The sequence below is a fragment of the Papaver somniferum genome, chromosome 5 (assembly GCF_003573695.1).
Source record: "Papaver somniferum cultivar HN1 chromosome 5, ASM357369v1, whole genome shotgun sequence".
NCBI classification, from domain to species: domain Eukaryota; kingdom Viridiplantae; phylum Streptophyta; class Magnoliopsida; order Ranunculales; family Papaveraceae; genus Papaver; species Papaver somniferum.
In genome coordinates this window covers 16,659,268-16,682,120 of record NC_039362.1, presented here as the reverse complement: position 1 = coordinate 16,682,120, position 22,853 = coordinate 16,659,268, and the positions used below count along the sequence as shown (strand labels likewise).

Below are 22,853 nucleotides of genomic sequence, written 5' to 3'. Positions count from 1 at the left end.
GCAAAAACAACATCCCCTTTTTAGGTAACCTTTATTTCCACAATAGTAGCAAACATGAGGAGTGTTCTAACCAGGATGCGTGTGTGTTGTCTTTGGGGCTTGATAGACTTTTCTCTTTAGAATATTAACTAATGATGATGGTACTTCACTTTTGCCATCATGGAAGTCTTTGGATGGGAATAATCACTAGCCTTGACAAAATTTACCTCTTTGCTAGTACTTGGAGCATCTATTCCCTTATTGATGGACACATTTATGTGTCTATTTTGATCTCGATTACATGTATTGTTAGTGCTCGATTTTGTACTTATTTGGTTATCTATGTATTTATAAGTGTTATTGGAGAAATACATTTATGCAGAGAAATTAGATCGAAAAGTGATATTTGGATGCCCGGGAGTACGTTGGAGGCACCCCTGAAAAGTTATATTTACACCCCAGAAAAATCAGTAAAGGCACCCAAGAGGAATTGCTAAAAACACCCCTCAGTTGGATAAGGGGTAACTCAATTATAAGGAACACATCATTGCTAAGGGAACCTTTGAATTTACTACGGGGCACTCATCCCCTACCTTTTGAAAACTGAATTTCGCGGGAAAAAAAAGTTGCAGCGAGTTCAGATTAGGGTTCGATTTCTAGGCTATTTTGGGAGAGATTCAATCGAATATTTTGAATGGGCTGGACTTGTTTCGAATAAATAGGGGTCGAGGAATACTCTCGGCTTTTCCGGGAAAGTTTTAGTAAATTTAGTTGGACATTGGTCTTGTTTTGGACTGGGAATGATCCAGTGCATCGAAACATGGATGGTGAAGATGGGATTCGATAAAAAAGGAAGCTCACCATACTTGCATCGAAACAGGGAAAAAAGAAAGTTTCTCGGGATAATTTGGTTGGAAGTTACGTACAAATTTGGAGAGGATATTGTGTTTGGATTCTTCCAGGATTGATTACCAGATTTAGAAGAGTTTGGACAAATTTAGAAGACGCGTAAGAGAAAAGAAAGGGAAGAATAAAAGTCGTAACTTGCAGAGAATAAAACAGTGAGAATGAGATATTCTTGAGATTTGGTTGACCTGTGTGATATATATAAGGTGCTGGGAGTTACAGAGTGGGATTCCGAGAGTTGGGGGTGAAGACAAAGCTATAAAGAACCGCTGCAGAGAAGTTGCAGGCGAGTTCTTCACCAGCAGAAGAGAAGGAGAAGAAGAACAGAGATGCAGAAGAACAGTCTCAGAGACAGTCTTATATTCAACAGCAAAAGCCAAGTATCGTTCTCCAGCGGTTCTGGCAAATACTTATAGAAACTGTCCTAGCGACTGGGGAAACCCATTCCAACTGTCTTCTTTGTAACAGTTACGTCTGTAATACCATTACAGCGTTGCAAACTCCTGTTTTATATTTTTTCATCGATAAAAACACCTTTAGTGTAATGTTTCTATCTTTTGAGCGTGTTTCCAATATGAGAAGCTAAAGCCTAACAATGGGATGACGGAGGAAGCCCTTTTTCATCACTGTGGTAATTCTATTAATTCTTTTTATGACTGATGCACTAATTAAAATTGATTTTAATTAATTAGTTGTAATTTTATTTGATGGGTCATGCTTGCTTAGATATTTTGATGTCCCATGCTTAGGATTTACAACTAATATTTTGAGAATCCGCCTTGGCAATAATAAGAGTCCATGTCTTTATTTATTGAGCTATAATTGTTTAAAAGAACTAATATTTGAACCTTATGTTATGGAAATTGGTGGAATCCGGAATCCCAGTACCTCTCGATATTATTGTGACAATCTTGTATATATATTAAGTCTAAAATCAATCTTTATAAGTCCGAGTGAACGACAACTTTACTACCACTATAAAAACAACATCAATTTTTGGCCCCGCCGACGCGGATTTGTTTTTACTTTTTAGGTTAGGTTTTAGATTTTTATTTTTATTTTTTTAGGTTTTTATTGTTTTGTTCTATTTTACGTTTTCTTGGGTATTTGTCTTTTGGTTACAGGTTTTGAATATTGGATCGAAAAGGAAGCCGAGCCAAAGATATTAATGATTAATTAAAGACTTGGAGTCAAAGACAAAGAGAAAAGAAATGAGGAAAAGACAAAGAATTTTATTTTTTAGATTTTATTTTTGTTTTATTTTTTAGGGTCTTGTCTATTTTTTTTAGAAAACTGTATTAGAATTTAAAACCCTAAGGAAGGGTTAATTTTATAAAATTCCTGCAGGGAATGACGAAAGTTACGATACTGTCTCGGCCCCTCAGGTTCGTACACTGACATAAGAGTCTGTAGTCTGGGTCGACTACAACTGATTCGTCGCCCGTCTGGTACGGGAGGTAAGACTCTTTCCACCCACGAATCCCCTGTCAGTGGGTTTTTCTTTTGTGTTGAAGTTCTGAAATCACAAACACGAAAGCACACGTGCACAACATTATTGCATCGTCGGGCACCGATTATTAGGAAAACACGTGGTTTAGTACGGTGAACCCTATGGGCGTTATCATCCGAAACACCACAATCCTTAGCCTCGTACCTTTGACCAGTCTTTGTCTGTAGGTATATTCTGCTAAAGGTAACCCAATCCTACCCGAAATAGTCAACCCCAACATTTTTATTTGCACGTGCACAATATAATGTCGAACTGGTATTACAATAGCCAATATAATGAATATCCGAAAATACCAATATAATGAATATATGAATGAGCAACATGGACATTATTCTTATTATGACCGAAGTGTGAATAGTGGTTGGGAACACCATCATTTTCAAGGTTATGGTTCATACCAGGGTGAGCCCAATTACTATTCGCACACCCACCAGTCATATGAGCAAAACAATCCTTCTATTTCTCTAGAAGAGTCTCTCAAGAGTCATACCTTATTTATGAAGGAAACCTTTAATATTCCATACGAGTCCCTAGAGCAGTCAATGAAGATGTCTCTAGAAGAGTCTCTAAAGCGAGTTACTGAGAGTACAAATATGATTGTGGAAAAATTAGCTAAAGATAGTCTTAGTTTTCAATATAGTGTTTCCAATAGTACCCTTGAAAATAAGGATAGTTTTTGTTCACACAATCAAAATGACGAGGTAAAATTGGTAACACTACATGTTTAGATGAGGTTCGACCATTTTCATGTTATTATAATGATGATTATTATGAGGATAATGTTTATGAAGAATCTGACATTAGTGATCAGGAATTTGTTACTCCAAATGAACTTTATGATGATAGTGTTATTTCTGGTTCAAATCCGATAATTTTAATGATTATTCACCTGTTCAAAAGGACGAGGATTTGATTAGAAACCACACTTATTTAGATGATGTAGTATTTCCTTTTGATTACGAAGTCGATGATGGTTTAGAGGAACAAGTTTATTCTGAGAATATTGTTTTTGAGTTTAGAGATTTAGAAACAATAGTCTTAGACAAAGAAAATGAACTCGTAGAAATAAGTGAGGATGAACCTGGCTTAGAAGAATCAATTGGCCATTTTCAGGAATCCGATGACCTAGAAATTAGGGAAGTTGTGACTAGTATTTCTAGAGACATTGAAAACTCTAAGTTTGTGGGTGATTATCATTCTCCATGTGCTTTAACTCTTAGAAAGGTCCCTCACTTGGGACTTGACATATGTGCCTCAACCATTTTAAAATATTATCTTCATACACATTTTCCTGAACCTAGTGATGTCCATAAGGAAGTTCATTTATTAGAAACCCATTCTCTGGTTGATGTGGTTTACCCAGGATATAATACCCAGATTGATTTTGTTTTCCCACCAAAAACTTTTCTTCTAATTGTGGGAATGTTTGAATTTGAAATGTGTCAGTTATTAAGTTTTGAAACTAAGCCTAAGTAATTTAGGAGATTGGAATCGACACATTTGCTTAAGAATGACCACCACTCTCATTGCGGTCAAATGTTTGAGTCAAATATGATTGACTTAGAGGATCCTCAGTTATTCAGGTTATTATTATGAGCTTCTAAATTTTTCCAGACCTTAGAACCTGATCTTTCGGATCTTACTTATGAGGAGGTGCAACCCATGAAAATATTTTATTTAGATCCCTTTGTAGAACCAGATGCTGATAGATGTAGTTGTTTTAAACAGGAAACTAGGCAAGGGTGTGCTATGTTTATTCTTGGTTTGTTGCATTTTCCTTTTGTCTGTGATAAATTTTTTTGATGCAGACGACCCACAGTTGTTTGCGTCTATTGCTATATGATTCAAGGTGATTAATTTTTTCTTATGTGTGGCTGAAGACGTTAAACTTAGCACTTTTTGGGAGGTAACCCATGCTCATGTAATACGGTAATATCTTTCCTTAACTCTTTTGGAAGGAAACCTATCAACAACCATCTGGGACCAGACTATCCCATCCTTTCTACATCAAATAATATCGAATGACTATATGGGTATAAGATACCCGTGTAATAGCAATTTAGTTTTGTTTCTGTTTTTCTCATGCTTAAAAATAAATTAATTATGCATGTCTTTTCATAGTCAAGATTTATCAAGTCCTAAAGACCTCATCGACCTGATAAATCTCGACTATAAGCTCAGTCCAGTTATTAGGCCTATCAAGAAGAAAGTTGTGGCACAGAGGATATGTCTTTTTCTTTCCTTTTTTTTTTTGCTAGGAAAAGAAAGAGGATGTCTTATAGGTGGTTAATATATTTGGATGCTTCTTTCGTGAAATCTGTTCTCACAATGGGCTATGCTATTTACTCCATATTCCATGGGTTATACAAGTGAGTGAATGGGAAGCTAAAGAACCATTTTTTAGGGACCATGGTTTTTTGGGGGACCATGGTCTTATTAGGCCAACCTCTCTATATTTATGAGGGGTGTCCTAAAGTTAGATAAGTACACATTTACCCTTTACTTTCATTTAAATTAAAACTAACCTAATAACTATATAAATCTAATCATATATATCTAATCTAAATGAATCTATTAACCAAAATCAAAATCAAAAACAAAAACAAAAATAGGGGGTCGAAATTTTTTAATTTTGAAAAGAAAAATTATCCTCTTCTGCTTCTCTCTTTGCTTAACGTTTCTCGTTCGATTGAAAAATGAGTATTAACCATCAAAATGAGTTGAAAATGGAAGTTGCAGAGAGAAGTTCGGCTAGGAATTATGTGAAAAACTTTGTCGAACTAACCGAACCTAATGGAAATGATGAACATGAAGAACAGTTTGGCTATTTCGCAAAAAAAATTCCCAACCGAACCTTAGTTCGGTTATGTCGCAAAAAACATTTCCCACCGAGCCCCAATAGTTCGGTTAGTAGCAAAAAAACATTTCCCAACCGAACCTTAATAGTTCGATTAGTTGTAAAAACATTTCCCAACCGAACCTTAGTTCTGTTAGTAGTAAAAAACATTTCCCAACCGAACCCTAATAGTTAGGTTAGTTGCAAACATTTCCCAACCGAACCTTAGTTCGGTTATTTCGCAAAATATTTCCCAACCGAACCATGCATAGTTCGGTTATGTCGCAAAAAAAATTTCCCAACCGAACTTTAGTTCGGTTACGTCGCAAAAAATGTTTCTTAACCGAACTTTAAGTTCGGTTTGATCGTAAAAAGTTTTAAATTTTTTTATAACCGAACTATTTAATGGTCACACCAAATATAGAGTTGGTTTAATCGCAGGGAAAAATTCAACTTTTTGTAATCGAACTTCTTACTGGTAACTAATCATTACTAATCATACTAATCACTAATCATTAAGTTCGTTTTTGGTCATAAATTTGGATAACCGAATTTAACCGCAAAAAAATTTAAAATTTCTCGCAAAGAAAATTTTCAATTTTTTTTGTAACAGAACTTCTTAATTGTAACTAATCATTACTAATCACTAATCATTACTAATCATACTAATCATTAACTAATAACTAATTAATCATTAAACTAACACATTTAATTAAGGAGAGTAAGTTTGGTATTAAGAAAAACATTTATATAAGGGTTGACTTAGGATTACTTATAATCTCTTGTCTAAAATAGGATCATGGTCCCCACAAAAAAACCATGGTCCCAAAAAATGGTTCAAGCTAAATGTCCGAATTCAAGCTATGGAATTGCCTAATTGTCCGAATTGAAGATATTAGGCCTAGGTACTCCCATGAGACTAATTACTATTACTAATTCCAAGCCCGCGATAAACTATAGGCAATGTGTATTACTCTCTCCATCGATCTCTACTTTTGGGTGTAGTTCTTACTTAGTATTATCTTATTTTGCAGGATTTCTTTGGCAATTCGCCCTGTTAATTTATGCGTTTATATATTCAGCATCTCAATTAGCCAACGGTGCTTCACAATCTCTCGGTCAAACGATGAATAATTTTGCCCACTTGTTGTTGTTATTAATGTTTTGAGGTTGTAACAATATATCACGAGATTCATTAATGTTTGGGGTCCGTGACATTTACATGGCTAATCTTGACGAAATGGTTGTAGAGAGTTAAATCTGCATCCTAGGTTCACACTCAAATCACAGTCATATCTCCATAAATATTTGGAATTTACAAAGACGATAAAATAAAATTTCAAGCATAAAACGCAATTTTAATTAAAGCAAGGATACATGAAATAGTAGTTTGTAAAATCATACAAGTTTGGCGTCACAACAGGATCTGTTACATAAATGACAGGTGGTATGATCAGAAAAATTCACCGCAATCTCATCATATTCATTCCATGAACAAAGACATGACAACAGAAAAGATAATAGCTACAACAAGATGTGGTCCATGCATACTTCCCACAGATTTAGCATCCTTTGCAGCTGCAGCTGCTGCTGGTGTTGCTGTTGATGCACTTGGAGTAGTTGATGCAGCTACATAAATTAAAAGATGAAAAATATTCTAAGTAAATGAATCGAAAATTTAAATGTCAAAAAGATGAAGAGATTATTATACAGAATATAATACCTGGTGATGTTATATTTGTGAAAAATGCATAGTCAGGAGAAGTTGGAGATAAGTTGAGAAGTTCTGTCAAAACAAACAAACAACAAGCACCATATTATCAAACTAATTAATTAACCGGTATGTGTCGATTATCCGACAACTGAAAGTTCTAAAATCTCTCAAGGTTTAGAAACTATGAGAATATGAAGAATGAAAAAAGAAAATAATACTTACTGGGGCATTTGTCGACACTAGTATCAGCTAGTTTGCAGGCAGATGGGAGTGCAAGTAACCTGTCTTCTTTAAGACCCATATCCTTAAGTGAAGATTCACCCTTGTGAGTTTCCAAGATGATATAACACAAACAAACCGCCTGATGTTGTCTGATTTCTTTCACAGCTGAGCAACAGTCCGGTGTCGGTGTTGGTCCTTTCCCTGTTGCAAACGTTAGACATGCACCTACTTTCCCAAACTGACTAGTACACTGCTCTTGAATATTAGGTGGTGTTGCATCTGCTGATAAAGCTGGTTCAAGTATCATCAAACTGCATAACACAAACAAAGCTGCAAACATCTTCATCATCATTGTATGATCTTCTTTAGATATACTGAAACAGTACTGTTCTTATCTTTCTCTTTAGTTGTGTGAACTTTGATGGAAAAATATATATGAGTTTGATATAACTAGTTAACAGATTATACAAGAAATGAGAATAGAGGCATCATGGGTCTTGAGAGAGAGAGAGAGAGAGAGAGAGAGAGAGAGAGAGAGAGAGAGAATGGGGAATAAATGGGTGTGGTGTGGTGAGTGAGAGGTGCAATAAATTTGGGAAGGTGGTTGCAAACTTTGCCATGACCTAATAATATTAATGAGGTCTCATATGTGGGTGGTAGATCAGATGTATGCAGTTGTGAAAACTTTCTCTCAAAGTGGAAAACCATAGGGAGACTTTATGCATTGTCAGTGGTCAGCAATTTCGTTCAGAAACTAGTTATGTCAAGTCAAGTACAACAGGCCATGAGGCTGGCTATGGGTGACTTGGTGTTTAATGAGCCTTTCCTTTTGCGCTTGTCTGTAACACATGCAATGTGACACTTGCAGTTTTATCATTTATATCCCTCCCTGTAAACTCATTACTTTCTCTCAACAAACTTTCTAGCTGTTTTACCATTATTTTTACTTGTAAAAATGAAGACAAGTGATTTTTGGGGACTGGTACAGGTTCTACTAGCAAGCTGGACTTGGCACTCAATCAAACTAGCTACTGATATGAGCCTAGCTTATACATTATTGAAAAATAAAAACTAAATTCAGTTAAAGGAATGAAAGAGGAAAAAGAAAAGATCAGCACGAAGAAATCGAAAGATTAAGAGGGAAAGGTTAGCCAAATCGAAAGTTCTGGAGACAGCTTTGCACCAAGACTCCGATCTTGCTTCCCTTTGCTCCTTACGCAAGTTTGGTTGGAAAGTGGTGGGTTTCTCGTCTTTACCTTGATAATGAAAGATATTGTTTTCAGATCAAACTCCGATGGCTAGTGCAGCAGCATATGCTGCTCCAAGAGCTGTTGTTTCAATATTGTCTGTTCTCACCACCGGACATCCCAACAAATCAGCTTGAATTTGCATCAATAGGTTGTTGGTAGTGGCTCCCCGTCAAATTTGAGAATAAAATCGTATTCTCATCCTTCAATTCATCATTTTCTCCAGCATCTTTGTGCATCGAGTCTACAACGTCTTTAACCTGAAAGCATATGCTCTCTAAAACGGAACGAGTGATGTGAGCTTTGTTTGTAAATCTTGTGATTCCAATGCAAATCCCGCGCGCATAATCACGCTACCATGGAGCATACAGACCATTAAAAGCTGAACAAAATAAGCTCCGCCTGTGTTTTCAACTTCCTTTAATTTGCCACGCCAGCAATAGCAATGGAACCCTCTAACGCAGAACTCGGCAGTGCATTAGGACCTAGTTTGTAAGCTAGAGTAGTCAGTAAACCATTGGCTGAAGTGATCAGTTCCTCGCCAGATTTAATGGTATAAACGCTCCAGTTCCGTACGTGCTCTTCGCATCACGTTTCTTACATCTCTGTCCAAGCATCGCAGCATGTTGGTCGCCAAGACAATTGGAACACCAGTAATCGGCCATCCTATTCCAATTTTACCAATAACTTCAGAGTTACTAATATGGTTATTAATATCAACAATATCAAAATTGTTATTAACCATGCATATCATTAACATATTAAGCTCTAAAAAATCAAGGTGATACTCTTTGAGTTACACAAACACCAGTTATATTAGTGAGGCCAAATGAAAACTATATCCAGGAAAAATGAAACAAAAACCCCATTTTCATTTAAAATTATTAAATTTAGTTTTCATTACTTTATGTATTTCCAAACCTGCCTTTTATTGTATATATGTGTATAAATCTTTCTTCTCCTCTCGTGATTTCATTTCTTTTTACCGTCGCACCACCAGAAAACCACTACCACTTCCAGATCTGATACCAACACTTCATCCTCTTGTTCCTCCTTCATATCAACCAACACCTCCTTTTATTCGCCACTGTCATTTCACATCTCCACCAACAACATATCTGCTGCAACCAAACCGGTTACGATGTTCAGATCTGGCATCAACACCACCTCCTCCACCTTTACCACCAGCAACATCACCTTCTCCTCCTACTTTATACCACCAGCACAACCACAACCATCTCCACCAATACCGCCTTCTTGTCTTCTTCCTGCAACCCACCGGCAACACTTCCTCCTTTTTCTCCGCCACCACAACTAATAATATGAATCAATTGATAGTAATATAATGGAAGTTGAATGTTAGTCGAAATGATTCAGGTATTTGATTATTTTTACGAACTCAATTAGCGAAACCAAGGTGGTAATGGTGGTGAATTGATCTTATAGTGGAAATGAACCATCGACGGAGATTCAATTTCATTTAGGAAAAATGATGAATTTTAATGGTAATTTGAAGTTGGTAAGGAATTAAAAATCTTATTATTTCACTGATTTTTTTAAATTAAATTTGATACTGGATCTTGTTTTATTGTGAATTTTGTTGTAATTGGGAATTGAAAATCAATATTTTTGGTTTCACCTAATTTTGTTCTAACTTTGTTTTCATCTAAGTACTGATACCACATTATGGTGGTGAATGATTGAGTGACTGATATAGGTGGTCAATATTGAATGAGCAGTTTTGGTGATTCATCAGTAAGTGGTGATGGTGGTGAGTGGGTACGTTGTTTCATTCCTTTTTTTCTTAGATTATTTAAGTGCATTTTTAGCATTATACTATACTTGATAATTTGGCCAAGTTTATGCCTCAGTAGTTTGGAGTTTTTATTGTTGGCGGGTCAGAATTGTGACTGGAGTTCGAGGAGAATTGAACAAGCAACGTTTTGTATCTTGTTTGTGAGCTGTGTTATCTTGTCGTGTTTATATCAAAAACTTATAACACAATGTTATTTAATAGAATCTACCCTAGCAGTATTTAAATTCCACAAACCACCAATGCGCGAGATTGTATAGTTTGAGGTGTTGGACATTCTCGTTTTCATTAAACTACTTTAATTATCATCTGGACTTGTACAATACCTCTACTAATTTCTCCTACAGGTACACAACAAGTACACATTTTTTTCAGTGGAGATATTGAAGAGGTATTTGCACGAAACCAATTTTGGTTTCATCTGTTTTTTTTGTCATTTATAATTGATGAAACCAATTTTGGTTTCATCTAATTTTTGTTAGTTTTTGGTGTAGTGTGGTCACTATGGATATGGCTTTAGCATTACTGTAGTAAGTCATATTGAAAGGTATCAATGAAATACCCTATTATTTCCAGATGTTCATTATGCTGAAACATCATTGTCAATATATATGGTCGATGGCCATATGAGTTTTATTGTTGGAGGCGATATTCATGGTTTTTAAATTTAAAATGTTTTCTAAAATCAATTTGTGATTTTTGTTGGTTTTTGTCGACGAAACCAATTTGTAATTTCTCTTGCAGGTATACAATAAGCCAACATCTGTTCAAAGGAGATACTGAAGAGGCATTTGTAATTTCTCTTGCAGGTATACAATAAGTCCTATCGAGAATCGTATTCAACACCAATTCATCCAGTTCCCACAGTTGAAAGGCCTGCAACAGTTTCACCCAAGCCTGTTGTTCTTGGACCTAAAGTTTTTCCACAATCAGGTCGCCCAAGTAAGAAGAAAAGGGTTCCTAATACAGGTTCAATTCCTAACAAGAAGATGAGAACTTGTGGTGGTTGCAATTTATTGACTACTCATAACCGAAGGACAAGCCCTATGAAGCAGATGTGAAGTCTTATAGTCTAATCTCATTTTGACTACAATTCATCAACTTTCATTTTTTTAAGTTTAGAAATGTTAATTTCCTGCTGGTGTTTCATTTAGATTAAGCTTTCCTTTTTTGGTTTCACCTGCAATATGTTGGAACCCTTTTTAGTTTCATCATTTCTACTGTTATTTTGGAATAAAAATAGGTTGGAACCCTTTTTTGGTTTCATCATTTCATTGCTTTTATAGCTGTGCATTATTGAGTTTTCCAAGTATGTCAGAATTGTCTTGGTTTTTTCATTTGCCGTGTTATGAATCATTGCCATGACTTGTTACCGTTGTGTTGAATGCTGATCGCCGAAAAGTGATCCTTCATGTGTTTCCTGTTATTGTCTAATAATTTTTGTTGTAATTAGACTTCTTCCCTGGAACATGAAAATGTTCCATGCCTTGAAATATATTAATATTTTGAGTTTAAACCAAGTCGTGATGCGACCCTTTTTCTTTTTGGTTTCACCTGCAATATGTTGGAACCCTTTCTGGTTTCATTATTTTAGTGTTACAGTGGAATCAAAATATGCTAGAACCCCTTTTTGGTTTCATCAAAAAACAAACATAACATTGCGCGATAATATGGTTTGGGTTAAACACAATTGAAACCATTACAAACATTGTTTACAACTAGTTGACAATACACTAATTGAAACCATTTATAAACCTTTTAAACATTTTATAAACTATTATAAGCATTTAAGTTTACAACTAGTTGACAATACACTAATTTTTATGTCTTACTTTATGATTCTTTTAGTGGGTTGTCCATCAGGATCTTGTAACACAACTTTGCTTTGTTTTCCACCTTTTCTGAAATATTCTCTTCATGAGACTTCATTTTTCCTTTCAAGAGGCTCTTCATGTAGTCGCAAACATGAAGGCCACAATCTACCCTGAAATTACAAAATAAATTTCTCAATGGTTAGCAATTACAAAAAAAAATTGTTGGTATGAAATTACAAACATTACTGGTAGAACCAACAAGGCAAGCTTCATGTATTTTCCCTGCAAAACAAAACTGATTTTAATAGCCAAAACAAGAATAAACTAACACTGTCGTACTAATACTGGTAGAACCAACAAGGGAAGAATGATGAAACCAAAATTGGTTTCATCAAAACTACCAGAATTAACCAACACCACCAAACCACTATTGGTGGAACCGAACTAGACAAGGGAAGAATGATGAAACCAAAAATGGTTTCATCAAAATTACCAGAATTAACCAACACCACCAAAGATTTTAGCAGCCAAAACAAGAATAAACTGGTAAACTGACCATAATTAAACAATTGGACAATTGAATAATGATGAAACCATTTTTGGTTTCATCAAAATTACCATAATTAATAAGAGAACCAACAGAGTTTTGGTGGAACCAAATTTGACAAAGTGAAGATAATGCAACCAAAAAAAGTATCATCAGAACAACTACAATTAACCAACACACCAACAGTTCTGGTGGAACCAAATTTATCAAAGGGAAAATAATGCAACCAACATAAGAACCATCAATAAGTGAATCATAGATGAACATGATGCAGACCAATTTTGGTTTCATCAAAGAAACCACTGTAAAAAATTGATTATGAAACTAAACCTAACATAGGAAAACAATAGTTCACCAAATTAAACCCAAACCTAACAAATGAAACCTAAACCAAACAGAAAACCCAAAAAATTGAAAGATTAAACCCTAAGTTTCATAAACTACAGAAACCTAAGGTTCATAATCGATTTAGCAGAAACAACATCAAAATGAAATCACCAAAGAACATCTGAAGAACAAGAAATTAGGTGAAACCACTAAATAGGGTTATGATTTACCTTTCGGAAATTGTTTGACCACCACTTTCTTAAGATTTTTATTCTTCTTTTCATCTTGATTTTTCTCTTGGTTCTTCGCCGTTTGCTTCTTCGTCATTTATGTCAAAATCAAAATGAAACTTAAACCTAATTTCCTTTCGAGAAAGGTTAGAGTTGTTATTATGAGTTCAAAGAAATTTTTTGTGGAGTAAGAAGAAGAATGAATCTAGGGTTATCTTTTCTGGTTTCTGAGGGAAGATGAGAGAAGATTTGATGGTTTCTGAGGGAAGAAAAGAGTTGGTTTACTCGAATAGGGAAGAAAACGGGCGGCATAAGAAAATAGACGGAAGGGTGATTTAGACAATTTAAGTAAAATGAGGTTTATGTGTGGATTTTATTTTGTTGGGTCTACTTTAGATGGATGGTGACCCCTATGGGGATGTAACGCGGGAGTTATATTATTAATCAGAAATAACCATACACATTAATCATATAACAACAATTACAAAATTACAAATTAATCATATGAAACGCCATATCATCATAGAACCGTGTTAGTGCCATAACCGTGTTATGCATACCAAGTCACACAAATATAAGGAAAGCTATTACTGGGGCGTCACATTCCAATAGAGGGGCGTCACCTAATAAGACAAAAAGAATCACCCATAAGCAATTTCAAATATCTCTTATCTAAAATAATTTTATAATGACTAAACAACCTTAATGTGGTTAGTGCTAATAATCTAATAAACTAATAATTAGATTGATAAGAATTTTTATATAATTAGTGATAAAAAATCATATTAAGTGATTTTGGTGGGAAGAAAAAATTGAAAAAAATTAGAAACTTTGAAGATTTTTTTCTAACTAAAACCTTAGATTTTAAATCACTCAACAAATAATCTTTTTATTTCTCAAAATTGATGAAAGTAAGTTAAAAAAAATTGAATTTTTTAGCTTTTCAGAGAGGTTTACGGTTGGGTGTTTCTTTCGTAGCCAACCGTAAGACATATTTACGGTTAGGTGATGATAAACTCCTAACCGTATCTAGGTAAACTTAGGAAAACCCAACTGTAAATCAGTTAGTTTTTTTGGTCGAAATCCAACTGTAAATCAGTTACGGTTGGGGTTTTTTTCTTCTGTCGAACCCAACTGTAAACGAGTTACGGCTGGGTTTTTTTTGGTCGAACCCAACTGTAAAACAGTTACGGTTGGGTTTTTTTGAGGAAAACCCAACCGTAACTGGTTTTGAAACCTAATTTTTTTATACTGTTTCAATCAATCTAACCATTTCAGATGCAATTATTTTGTTGATTACCGTCACTTCTATTAATATGCTTCTTCCGCACCTTTAATAGAAAATTCAATCGATTATTATAAGTTTTTAAAACTGATCGAAGATGGTGAAATGATTTTAATTGAAAAAAAAAAGGAGGGAATGATTTATGGTACATTAAGGAGAGGAAGTTAAGAAGAAGAAGAAGAAGAAGAAGAGGAGGAGTAGATCTTTGAATGAGAATTAGGTTTTGATTTTAGTTTTAGTTTTTAGGTTTTGATTTTAGTTGAAGGTTATTTTAGACATTTGGTATTGAATCAAGAATACCCCATAACCAATTTTTTGGTCACTAAAAATCCAAGTGAAGCCCCTCTATTGGAATGTGACGCCCCAATAATAGGTTTCAATGTAAGACCTTGTTTTTTAGTCCTGAGTGAGACAAATCTATGTCAATACCTATGAATATTATTTAGGACATGCAGGAATTAATTCCAAGCAGGTGAAACAAAAACTGTTACTAGCCAGGTTTATTTGAAGAATGAAAAATAAATACAAACACAACTAAGCTACTATTACACGTGGGGATCTGGTATCCATCGAATCATTTAATATAATTTGGTTAAGAAACGGTGGGATTGCATAGTCCCAGATTGTTGTTGAAATTAAAATTTCCGGCTTGGCTTCCATCCGTTGCATAGTTTGCTAGGCTATCTGCTGCTTGATTCCCTTTTCTATAGTTGTGGTGTATATCGCGCTAAGGGATTTGTCGCATTCTTTGTTTTACTTCATCAATCGTTCCAGGGATATATCAAGGAGCTTCAGCTGATGATTTTATGAAGCACATGAGATTTTCTGAGTCAGTTTCAAATAACACCTTTCGTCATTGTCTTTCCGCTGCTGTCCTGGTTGCAATTAGAGTTGCCCACATTTCGGCCGTTAGCGCGGTGGTGATTCTTAAAGGTTGTGAACAAGGCATCACAGTACGTGTATTCGAATCCCTGCAAATGAAACTTGCTCTTGTCATTCCTGGGTGACCCCTCGCAGCACCATCGGTATTGATTTTTATCCAATTTGATTCTAGTATGGACCATCCTGCTGATATAGTTGTTGTTGTTCTGTTATTGGTTGATGCAATTCCGGAGGGTGATTCTCTAGGGAAAATCGAAGGTGATATCTTTTGTGCACATTCAAATTCTTGTTGTTGTGCCAAAGATCTTTCCAGGATGTCTTCTGGAGGAGTACGACATTGTTTGAAATAAGATCATTTCTAGTCGTCCAAAGATTCCATAATAGGAAACAATATGTCGTGATAGAAGACTTAGGTCTAGATTCTTGTAACATTTGTGAGATGGTTGTTTGGGGTGTTAAAATGGTTGGGGAGTTGCCATTAGAGGGATGGTTCGATGAAAGGCGATTGAAGAGGTTGTTTCAGGTAGTTACTGAAACAGGATATCAGATAAGCAAATGCTTAGTTGTTTCGGGTTCCGCGTTGCACCGGGGGCATATGTTGGAATCTGCTAGGTTGATGCGATGTAAGATAGAAATGGTTGGAAGACCTTCATTGTAGTTTTCCACAAGAAAAGCTGAATTTTTGGTGGACATGGTAAGGTCCACAGGAACTTGGTGACTGGTTGGGGGTTATTATTGTTGGAAACCAGGAAAATACATAAATAACCACAATAATAACAACGGTAGAGTTGGAAAAGATTAGACCATATTATGTTTATAAAAATAAATCAGATGCCATTGAGTTCAGACTCTTTCGTTGTTTTTTTGAAGTCGGGATCACAAGCACTGAAAGTGAAATATTCAAAAAAACTTGGAAAACCAAATTATATAATTTTTTCTTTTGAAATATCTTACAAAATTTAGCTCTAAAATGAATCCTAAGATGATTGAAGAATTTTTCAGCTTAAATAGTGGTAATTTTGTATATATTTGAAAACTCTTGTACTCTTATAGATCAACCCTAGATATATACGAGCGTAAAACCATCGTTAACACTGTCCCTATAGATCTCCTAAAACTTTAGTGAAACAAGACTTTAATCTCTTTACTCATTACAACTCTCACTGTTTAGAATTCTCAACATTCATCAGAGGTGATCTAGAAATTTCTAGATTACAAATAACATATTCCAATAAGTAACAATCCTTGATGGTTCCTTCAAGCATACAATACTATAAGACTTCTTTGCTCAATGCGGTCAGTCACATTACACACTGTGAGACAATTTATGACTCCAAAAGTAAATAAAAGATCAATGAAATACGGGCCTGACAAAATAACTAGTTTACTTGATGAACTTTACTGAATTTGTTGCTTTAGAGATGAGACTAGACCCCTAATTTATGAAACAACACATGGTTGCTAACGTTTCATAAAAAATGATCAAGTGAAGTTAAATAAAATTGAAAGATTTTTTTTATTTATTTATCACCCAGAGATGAGGTAGAAAAGAAAATACTTAACTTCTACAATCAGAAAACAAATAGTTCAATCAATACAAAGTTCTCAGTCTGTAACTTTTATATCAATAAAACATCTAATACTATATTATGTAAATCATCAACTATAGTTGTAATACTTTAACGTTCTAAACTCCAAGTTCAAAAGAGTTTATGTACAACTTTATTACTAAAATCTACCAACTAAGTAATCTTATCCTTAATATAACTTTTGATAAAGTTTCAGGTAAATAGGAAATGTGGATATGATTTGCTTCTCTGTAAAATTCTTGTATGTAATCCAGATAAGCTATGTGATCTTGGTTCAATAGTCATTCAAACTCTAAAATATATATGTTTAACATACTTAGTCAACTAGCATACTGCGTGATCTAAGAGAAAACACTTGAAGCTATCAAATGGGAAAGTACTATGGGAGTTGGTAATCTTCATATGGAATGAGATAAGAATGAAGTATCTGTTATAAATTGGTTCTGTAGGAAGTACTCGACAGACCACTAAAAGCGTAGTCCAAGAGTGTAGAGCTCTTTTAAAGCAATTTATTTCATGATCTTGTTCTTATGTCAAATTTGTACAAACTCTGATTGTACGGAAGAAAAAAATACAAACAACCCCTGGCAAGAAACATAATATGATCACATACGTTATATACCATCTTCCACCCCATGGATCAAAAATCCAAATCAGAATACCATATCTCTTCCTATTATTCCAATTTAAAATCCTTAGGTGGCAACTCAAAAAATTATAACTTTATCAACCCCAACCTAGGGGATATTAAATAGGGTTTTGGTCTGGCGGCCTACAACAAGTGCGGTGTATCAACTAATACACTCATGATGGGAAGTAATAGTAAGTCGTTCTAGTAGTTGAGGGATTAAATGGAGTAGTATTCATACAACCGCAAAGTCTCCTTAACATAGCGGAATTGGTTCCACCACGATTTCCACTTCCATACTATTCCACTCCTCTGTAACTTCCACAACTTACGAGATCAATGTGTTTTTACTACCACTACTGCTACTGCTCTAAATAGATTCTTCATCCTATTTGTTTATGAGTAAAAACTGATTCTGGTTAAAAGAGTAAAACAAGGTAGGTTGATGAGAAACAACTCTAAACCCTAAACAAATATACTATATGGAAGTACTTTTGATTTGGGAGATCAATTTGTATGATTCTGTCCCAAACCAAGAAATGACCACTCCAGTCTTGCTTTGGTCATAAAGGAAAGAGAAAGGTGGTCTTAGGGAGGGAAGAAGAGGAAGTGTTGAGATCAGAGTGGTAGACTCTGTGAGATATGGTTGTTTATGACCGTGAACCAGAAAATAGAACTTGCTCCTAAGTTGTAAGTTGTGTGTTCCGTCTATTCTGAATGATCTGGTTTGAATCTATTGAATAATATATTTTATAGTCATAACTGCACACCATGACCTCGTAGGAAGTGGAAGTTGTGAAGTAGTGATAATGTGGAGATCGTGGTAAAGTGATGAAAACCTTGTCCCTGTGACGCCCCAACCTAAAAACCTGCTTAGCTAATAGGATTACATCTTAATCGAAGCATCAAGTCTATATTACCGATTTTAAGAATCATAGTTACATAAAGTGCTAATAACAAAACTCAAACTCTCTGATATTTTATAAATGAAAAATCTCTCGAGTGATAAGAATATAATAATGTGTTGTTCTACAAAGAAAGAAAGAATACATACATAAAGATAAACAAACAACTTCAGTTCTCTAAAACTTTAAGATACAAACACAGATATCTTCATGTGCACTATTTCTTCATGTAACTGAAACTGAAGTGGGAACGAGTGAGCACATCATCCCAAAGGGGTGCCTAATGGAAGCAAATAACTTTCAAGTAATCACTAACATGCTACTAAAAGTTAAACAATTTTTAAGAACAACAATATAAGAAAGCAATTAACACCTTTTACACCAAACACCGAACACAACATAGAATTATAGTTTTTAAGAAAGGAAATACAGATTATGTGATCAGACCAGTATGATATGCGAACGATTGTTTTCCCCAAATACCTCGTAGTACTATTTACAGTTCCCCTGCTGAATAAAACATAAATTTACCATATAAAATAAAAATTAATATCGTTACGTCATCTGCGTTATACAACTATTATATGCACTTCCCGTGCTATGTACTGCCTCATCTGGGCTATAAAACTTAGCAAAGATCCATGGGGAACCATAGACACTCCCTACGGGGATACTAGGTGACGCATATCACAACTCATACCCGTTCAATCATACAAATATGCTCACAAGAAGTAAAGGCACATCATGCTCGCTGTTGAAAAGAAACTTAATGATTACAAGAAGGTTACAAGAGCTCCCACCTGATTTGATGACAAGCCACGCCTACCTCGAGATCCTCAATCCACTAGTTCATCTGTTGATTCAATCGTTGTTTATAAAGAGTAAATGTTAATCATACAAGCACTCTAAGATTAGCGTACAGGCTCATACAAGGCTCATGTTATAATCTCATACAATTCTCTAGTTATAGGCTAAGTGAACTATCTAATGGTTTTAAGCCCATTTATGATTCTACAACTATTCATTATCTATCTTTAGCATATCTAAAGTTTACTTATTCAATTAGGTAGAATCTATAGTCCATTTGATAAGTCTAAAGAGTATCTACAACTTTGTAGAAGGAACTAAAGGTCAATTCGTATTGTAGGCTCCAATTCATCATAATAGGAAAACTATGTCTAAGCCCAAGCCCATTAAACAAGCCCATTAACTTAAGGCATGGTCCATCTGAGTCAACTAACGGTCTCTAACGGTCAAAAAAGACAACTAACAGTCTATATCAGTCAAAGTCCAGGGTCAAGGTCTAACTCGGTCCACTGAGTCAACACAGGTTAAGACAGGTAACTTGGTGAGTCAAAACGATTCAACTCATTCAGATATACCAAGTCAGATTAACAAATTGAGTCAGCTAGACTGACTGGGTGACTAACAGGCCAAAGATACAAGGCCTGAGCCATAAGCCAAGACTGATAATGGGGGTTACCAATTTACTTGGGGGTGTACCAACCCCAAGACAAATGTTATTTTGTCTTATTTGTATTTTGGTACACCCCCAAGCATACCGGTCCCCCTATTAGCAACCTTGCCATAAGCTCATGCCACAAACTAATGCGTTTAAAATTATGGATCACAACATGTTCATCCAGAGCAATAACATACCAAGACTACAAACTCAACCTAACTCTACTTCAAACAACAAAGTCTTCTTCTTAATCATTTCAATAATAATTCATTCAACAACTACAGTTCCCCTTACAACACTAACATTCCAGCTAAACACAGACACTAAGATCCCAGTGTTATGTCTATACTTCTCAGATCATTAACCAAAGGCAATTCAATCCAACAACCCCATTTCAGTTTCCTCCTGCATAATTCATTCTCTCAAATCATACACATAACCAACACCACTAACTCCAGACTGCAGTTGCAACTTCAGTTCAAACTCAAATGAATCTGAGCCTAATCACTTCAAGCTCCATCACCAGACTTCACTTGAACTCTCATTCAGACTCTATCAAACAACCTCAACTACACAGACCACAACATACATCACCATACTATAATTACAACTTCATCTCAGCTACAATGAACATCAACAACCCATATTTGTTTCTCACCTGCAACAATCCACAAATCAAACAGCCACCGTTAATATTCACAACAAGCCCTTTAACATACATACCATCACCATTTTCAGTTCCCTTCCATACATTAATAACACAATTACAATCTCTCCCATGTCTTTCATACATTCTGCCATAATTGTACATATAAACTACAACACTCTATTCAATACATGTAATCCTTTTAAAATCCTTGTACCCTTCCTTCATTTATCCCATTCTTGGCTTCTTAATCAGTTTTAACTCTATCCCTGGCATCCATCTTCCACTATTTCAGCAGCACCATCACCACTCCCATGAACTGCAACTCACATTCCTTACCACTTCCATTTCAACAGAGCAAAACTCAACTGCAACTCATACTAAGCTCCCAAGAGCAATCTCAACTCCATACAATAGTTAAATTACAACATCATTACTACCACAACTTGTATCTCAGTACAATCATCTACATCTGCAAATCCATTTCAACTGTCTACGGCAGTTACTCAATCTTCTTGCTCCAACACCCTGCAATCACCATTACAGTTCACCACTAACTCCATGAAATACAACCTAACAAAGAACACCACAACAACTACCATTCACACAATCCAGTACAATCCCATACCACCATAAGTTCAACCCATAAATCAGCTGCAACTAACAAACTGTATGCAACTCCACCAGTTCAGCTGGATCATAACCTAATTCATTCAAAACTTCCACACATCTTCATTCATGTATCTTCAACCAAACCACAGTGACCCATTCATGTCACTAGCTCCATCTTTTCTCAGAAATCACCACTAATTCAAATTTCATAACATCTTCATCGAACCAAACCCTGTTCTCAAACCACCTCATATTCATTCTTCATCATCTGTAATTTTTAAACCAGAAACCTTAATTCCAAATTGGGGAAGAACAGTGGTAAACCCTAATTTCTCCATGAATTCAAAATTAGACCCCATACAACATCTAAACTTCAATTACCAATAAACCCACTCTATAATCGATCATATCAAACAATTTCATAAATAAATTTCAATCAATTACTGTGAACACGTAAATCACGTAGGCATCTATATGTTCACAAACAATATTCAAACTCTAGGTACCAACTCGTGCTGATAATACAATGGCATTGATTCGTTGGCTCAAAACCTTCGGGTTTATCATAGCCTCATCTAAGAATACTGCGAGTGGCGTTTACGCAAGGGGAGATAAAGAAAACGAAGCATAAAAGTAAAACTCATGAAGCGTTAGACAAAAATAAAGTGTTGAAGTGTAAATGAGACCGGGATTTACGTGGTTCAGCACTAAGGCTTACATCCACGGGGTTGTTGTTTCACTATGTACTTGATGGTTACAAAGATAGTCGAGTGACTTTGTAGTTTACATGGGTCTGTCCATTGTAAAGGACTAACTTACACTTACAATCTTTTCTCTCTCTCCTTCTTCGCCAGTTTTTCCGATCCCTTTACTCTAGGTGGAGAGGGGGTATTTATAGGGTTAGAGTGTGGGACCCATCTCTGAAGGCCGTTGGAACTTTATCTTCTTGTGTTTTGTGTCCATCACGCAGGGGTATTCGTTCGTAACTTCATCACGCAGAGTCATCCTCGTTCGCTCCACGGGTTGATCGACACGTATGCTGCTCAGAGTGTTTAATGCAGGTAGTTGAGGCGCCTGCTCGTGTCAGGCAAGTGTTCCCTGCCTCTGTCGTGTCTATGTCAGTACATCTTCTCTCCATCGTTGATCTTGGCTTCTTTTGGGGATGAGATAAAGTAACTCTTTGGGAGTTATTTGGTGCTCCGCAGTACAGCGTGTTACCAGAACATCCTTTAACTTCTTCCCTTAGATTTGTTCGGGCAACGATCCAACGTCGGCGGGATGGGCATCTTGGTTGTGGGCACATGTCATCATGCTTTGATGACTTTGTCCGCATGCTCTCCACGTATGTTCCTATATACACGTGTTTGATGATGAAATATGTGCACACAATTTTCCCCTTTTCTTCGGGCTTGAGTGTTTAGCGGGAGCATTGAAGAAAATAGTCGTTACATATTCTTCCTCTCTCCTAATAACTTCTCCTAGATACTTGGGCATGTTTCTTTATTCGTGCATTAATTGCTCATTTACTGGGCACGTTTCCCCTTCCTCTCTTAACTTCCTCCTCTTTCTTTCGAGTATATTAAGGAAGAGAGAAAAATTAATTTCATTCTCTCCGTCTTCATTCCTTGCTCTTCATTCCTTGTTCTTCAGCCCTTAAATTCTCTGTCAGTCTTCATTTAAATTCTCTGTCAGTCTTCAT

At 35.6% G+C, this 22,853-nt stretch overlaps 1 protein-coding gene and 1 pseudogene across 1 annotated transcript; both read right to left on the bottom strand.

Moving 5' to 3' along the window:
- Nucleotides 1–6,563: 6,563 nt before the first annotated feature.
- Nucleotides 6,564–7,722, bottom strand: LOC113277291 (non-specific lipid transfer protein GPI-anchored 1-like). The gene is made up of 3 exons (XM_026526420.1): nucleotides 7,168–7,722; nucleotides 6,955–7,017; nucleotides 6,564–6,860 (listed from the first exon to the last, which is right to left on the bottom strand). The coding sequence occupies exons 1-3, from the start codon at nucleotides 7,517–7,519 to the stop codon at nucleotides 6,715–6,717; spliced, it is 561 nt and encodes a 186-aa protein (XP_026382205.1). The 5' UTR covers nucleotides 7,520–7,722; the 3' UTR covers nucleotides 6,564–6,714.
- Nucleotides 7,723–8,244: 522 nt separating this feature from the next.
- LOC113278801 lies at nucleotides 8,245–9,168 on the bottom strand (annotated as a pseudogene).
- Between the last annotated feature and the right edge of the window lie 13,685 nt (nucleotides 9,169–22,853).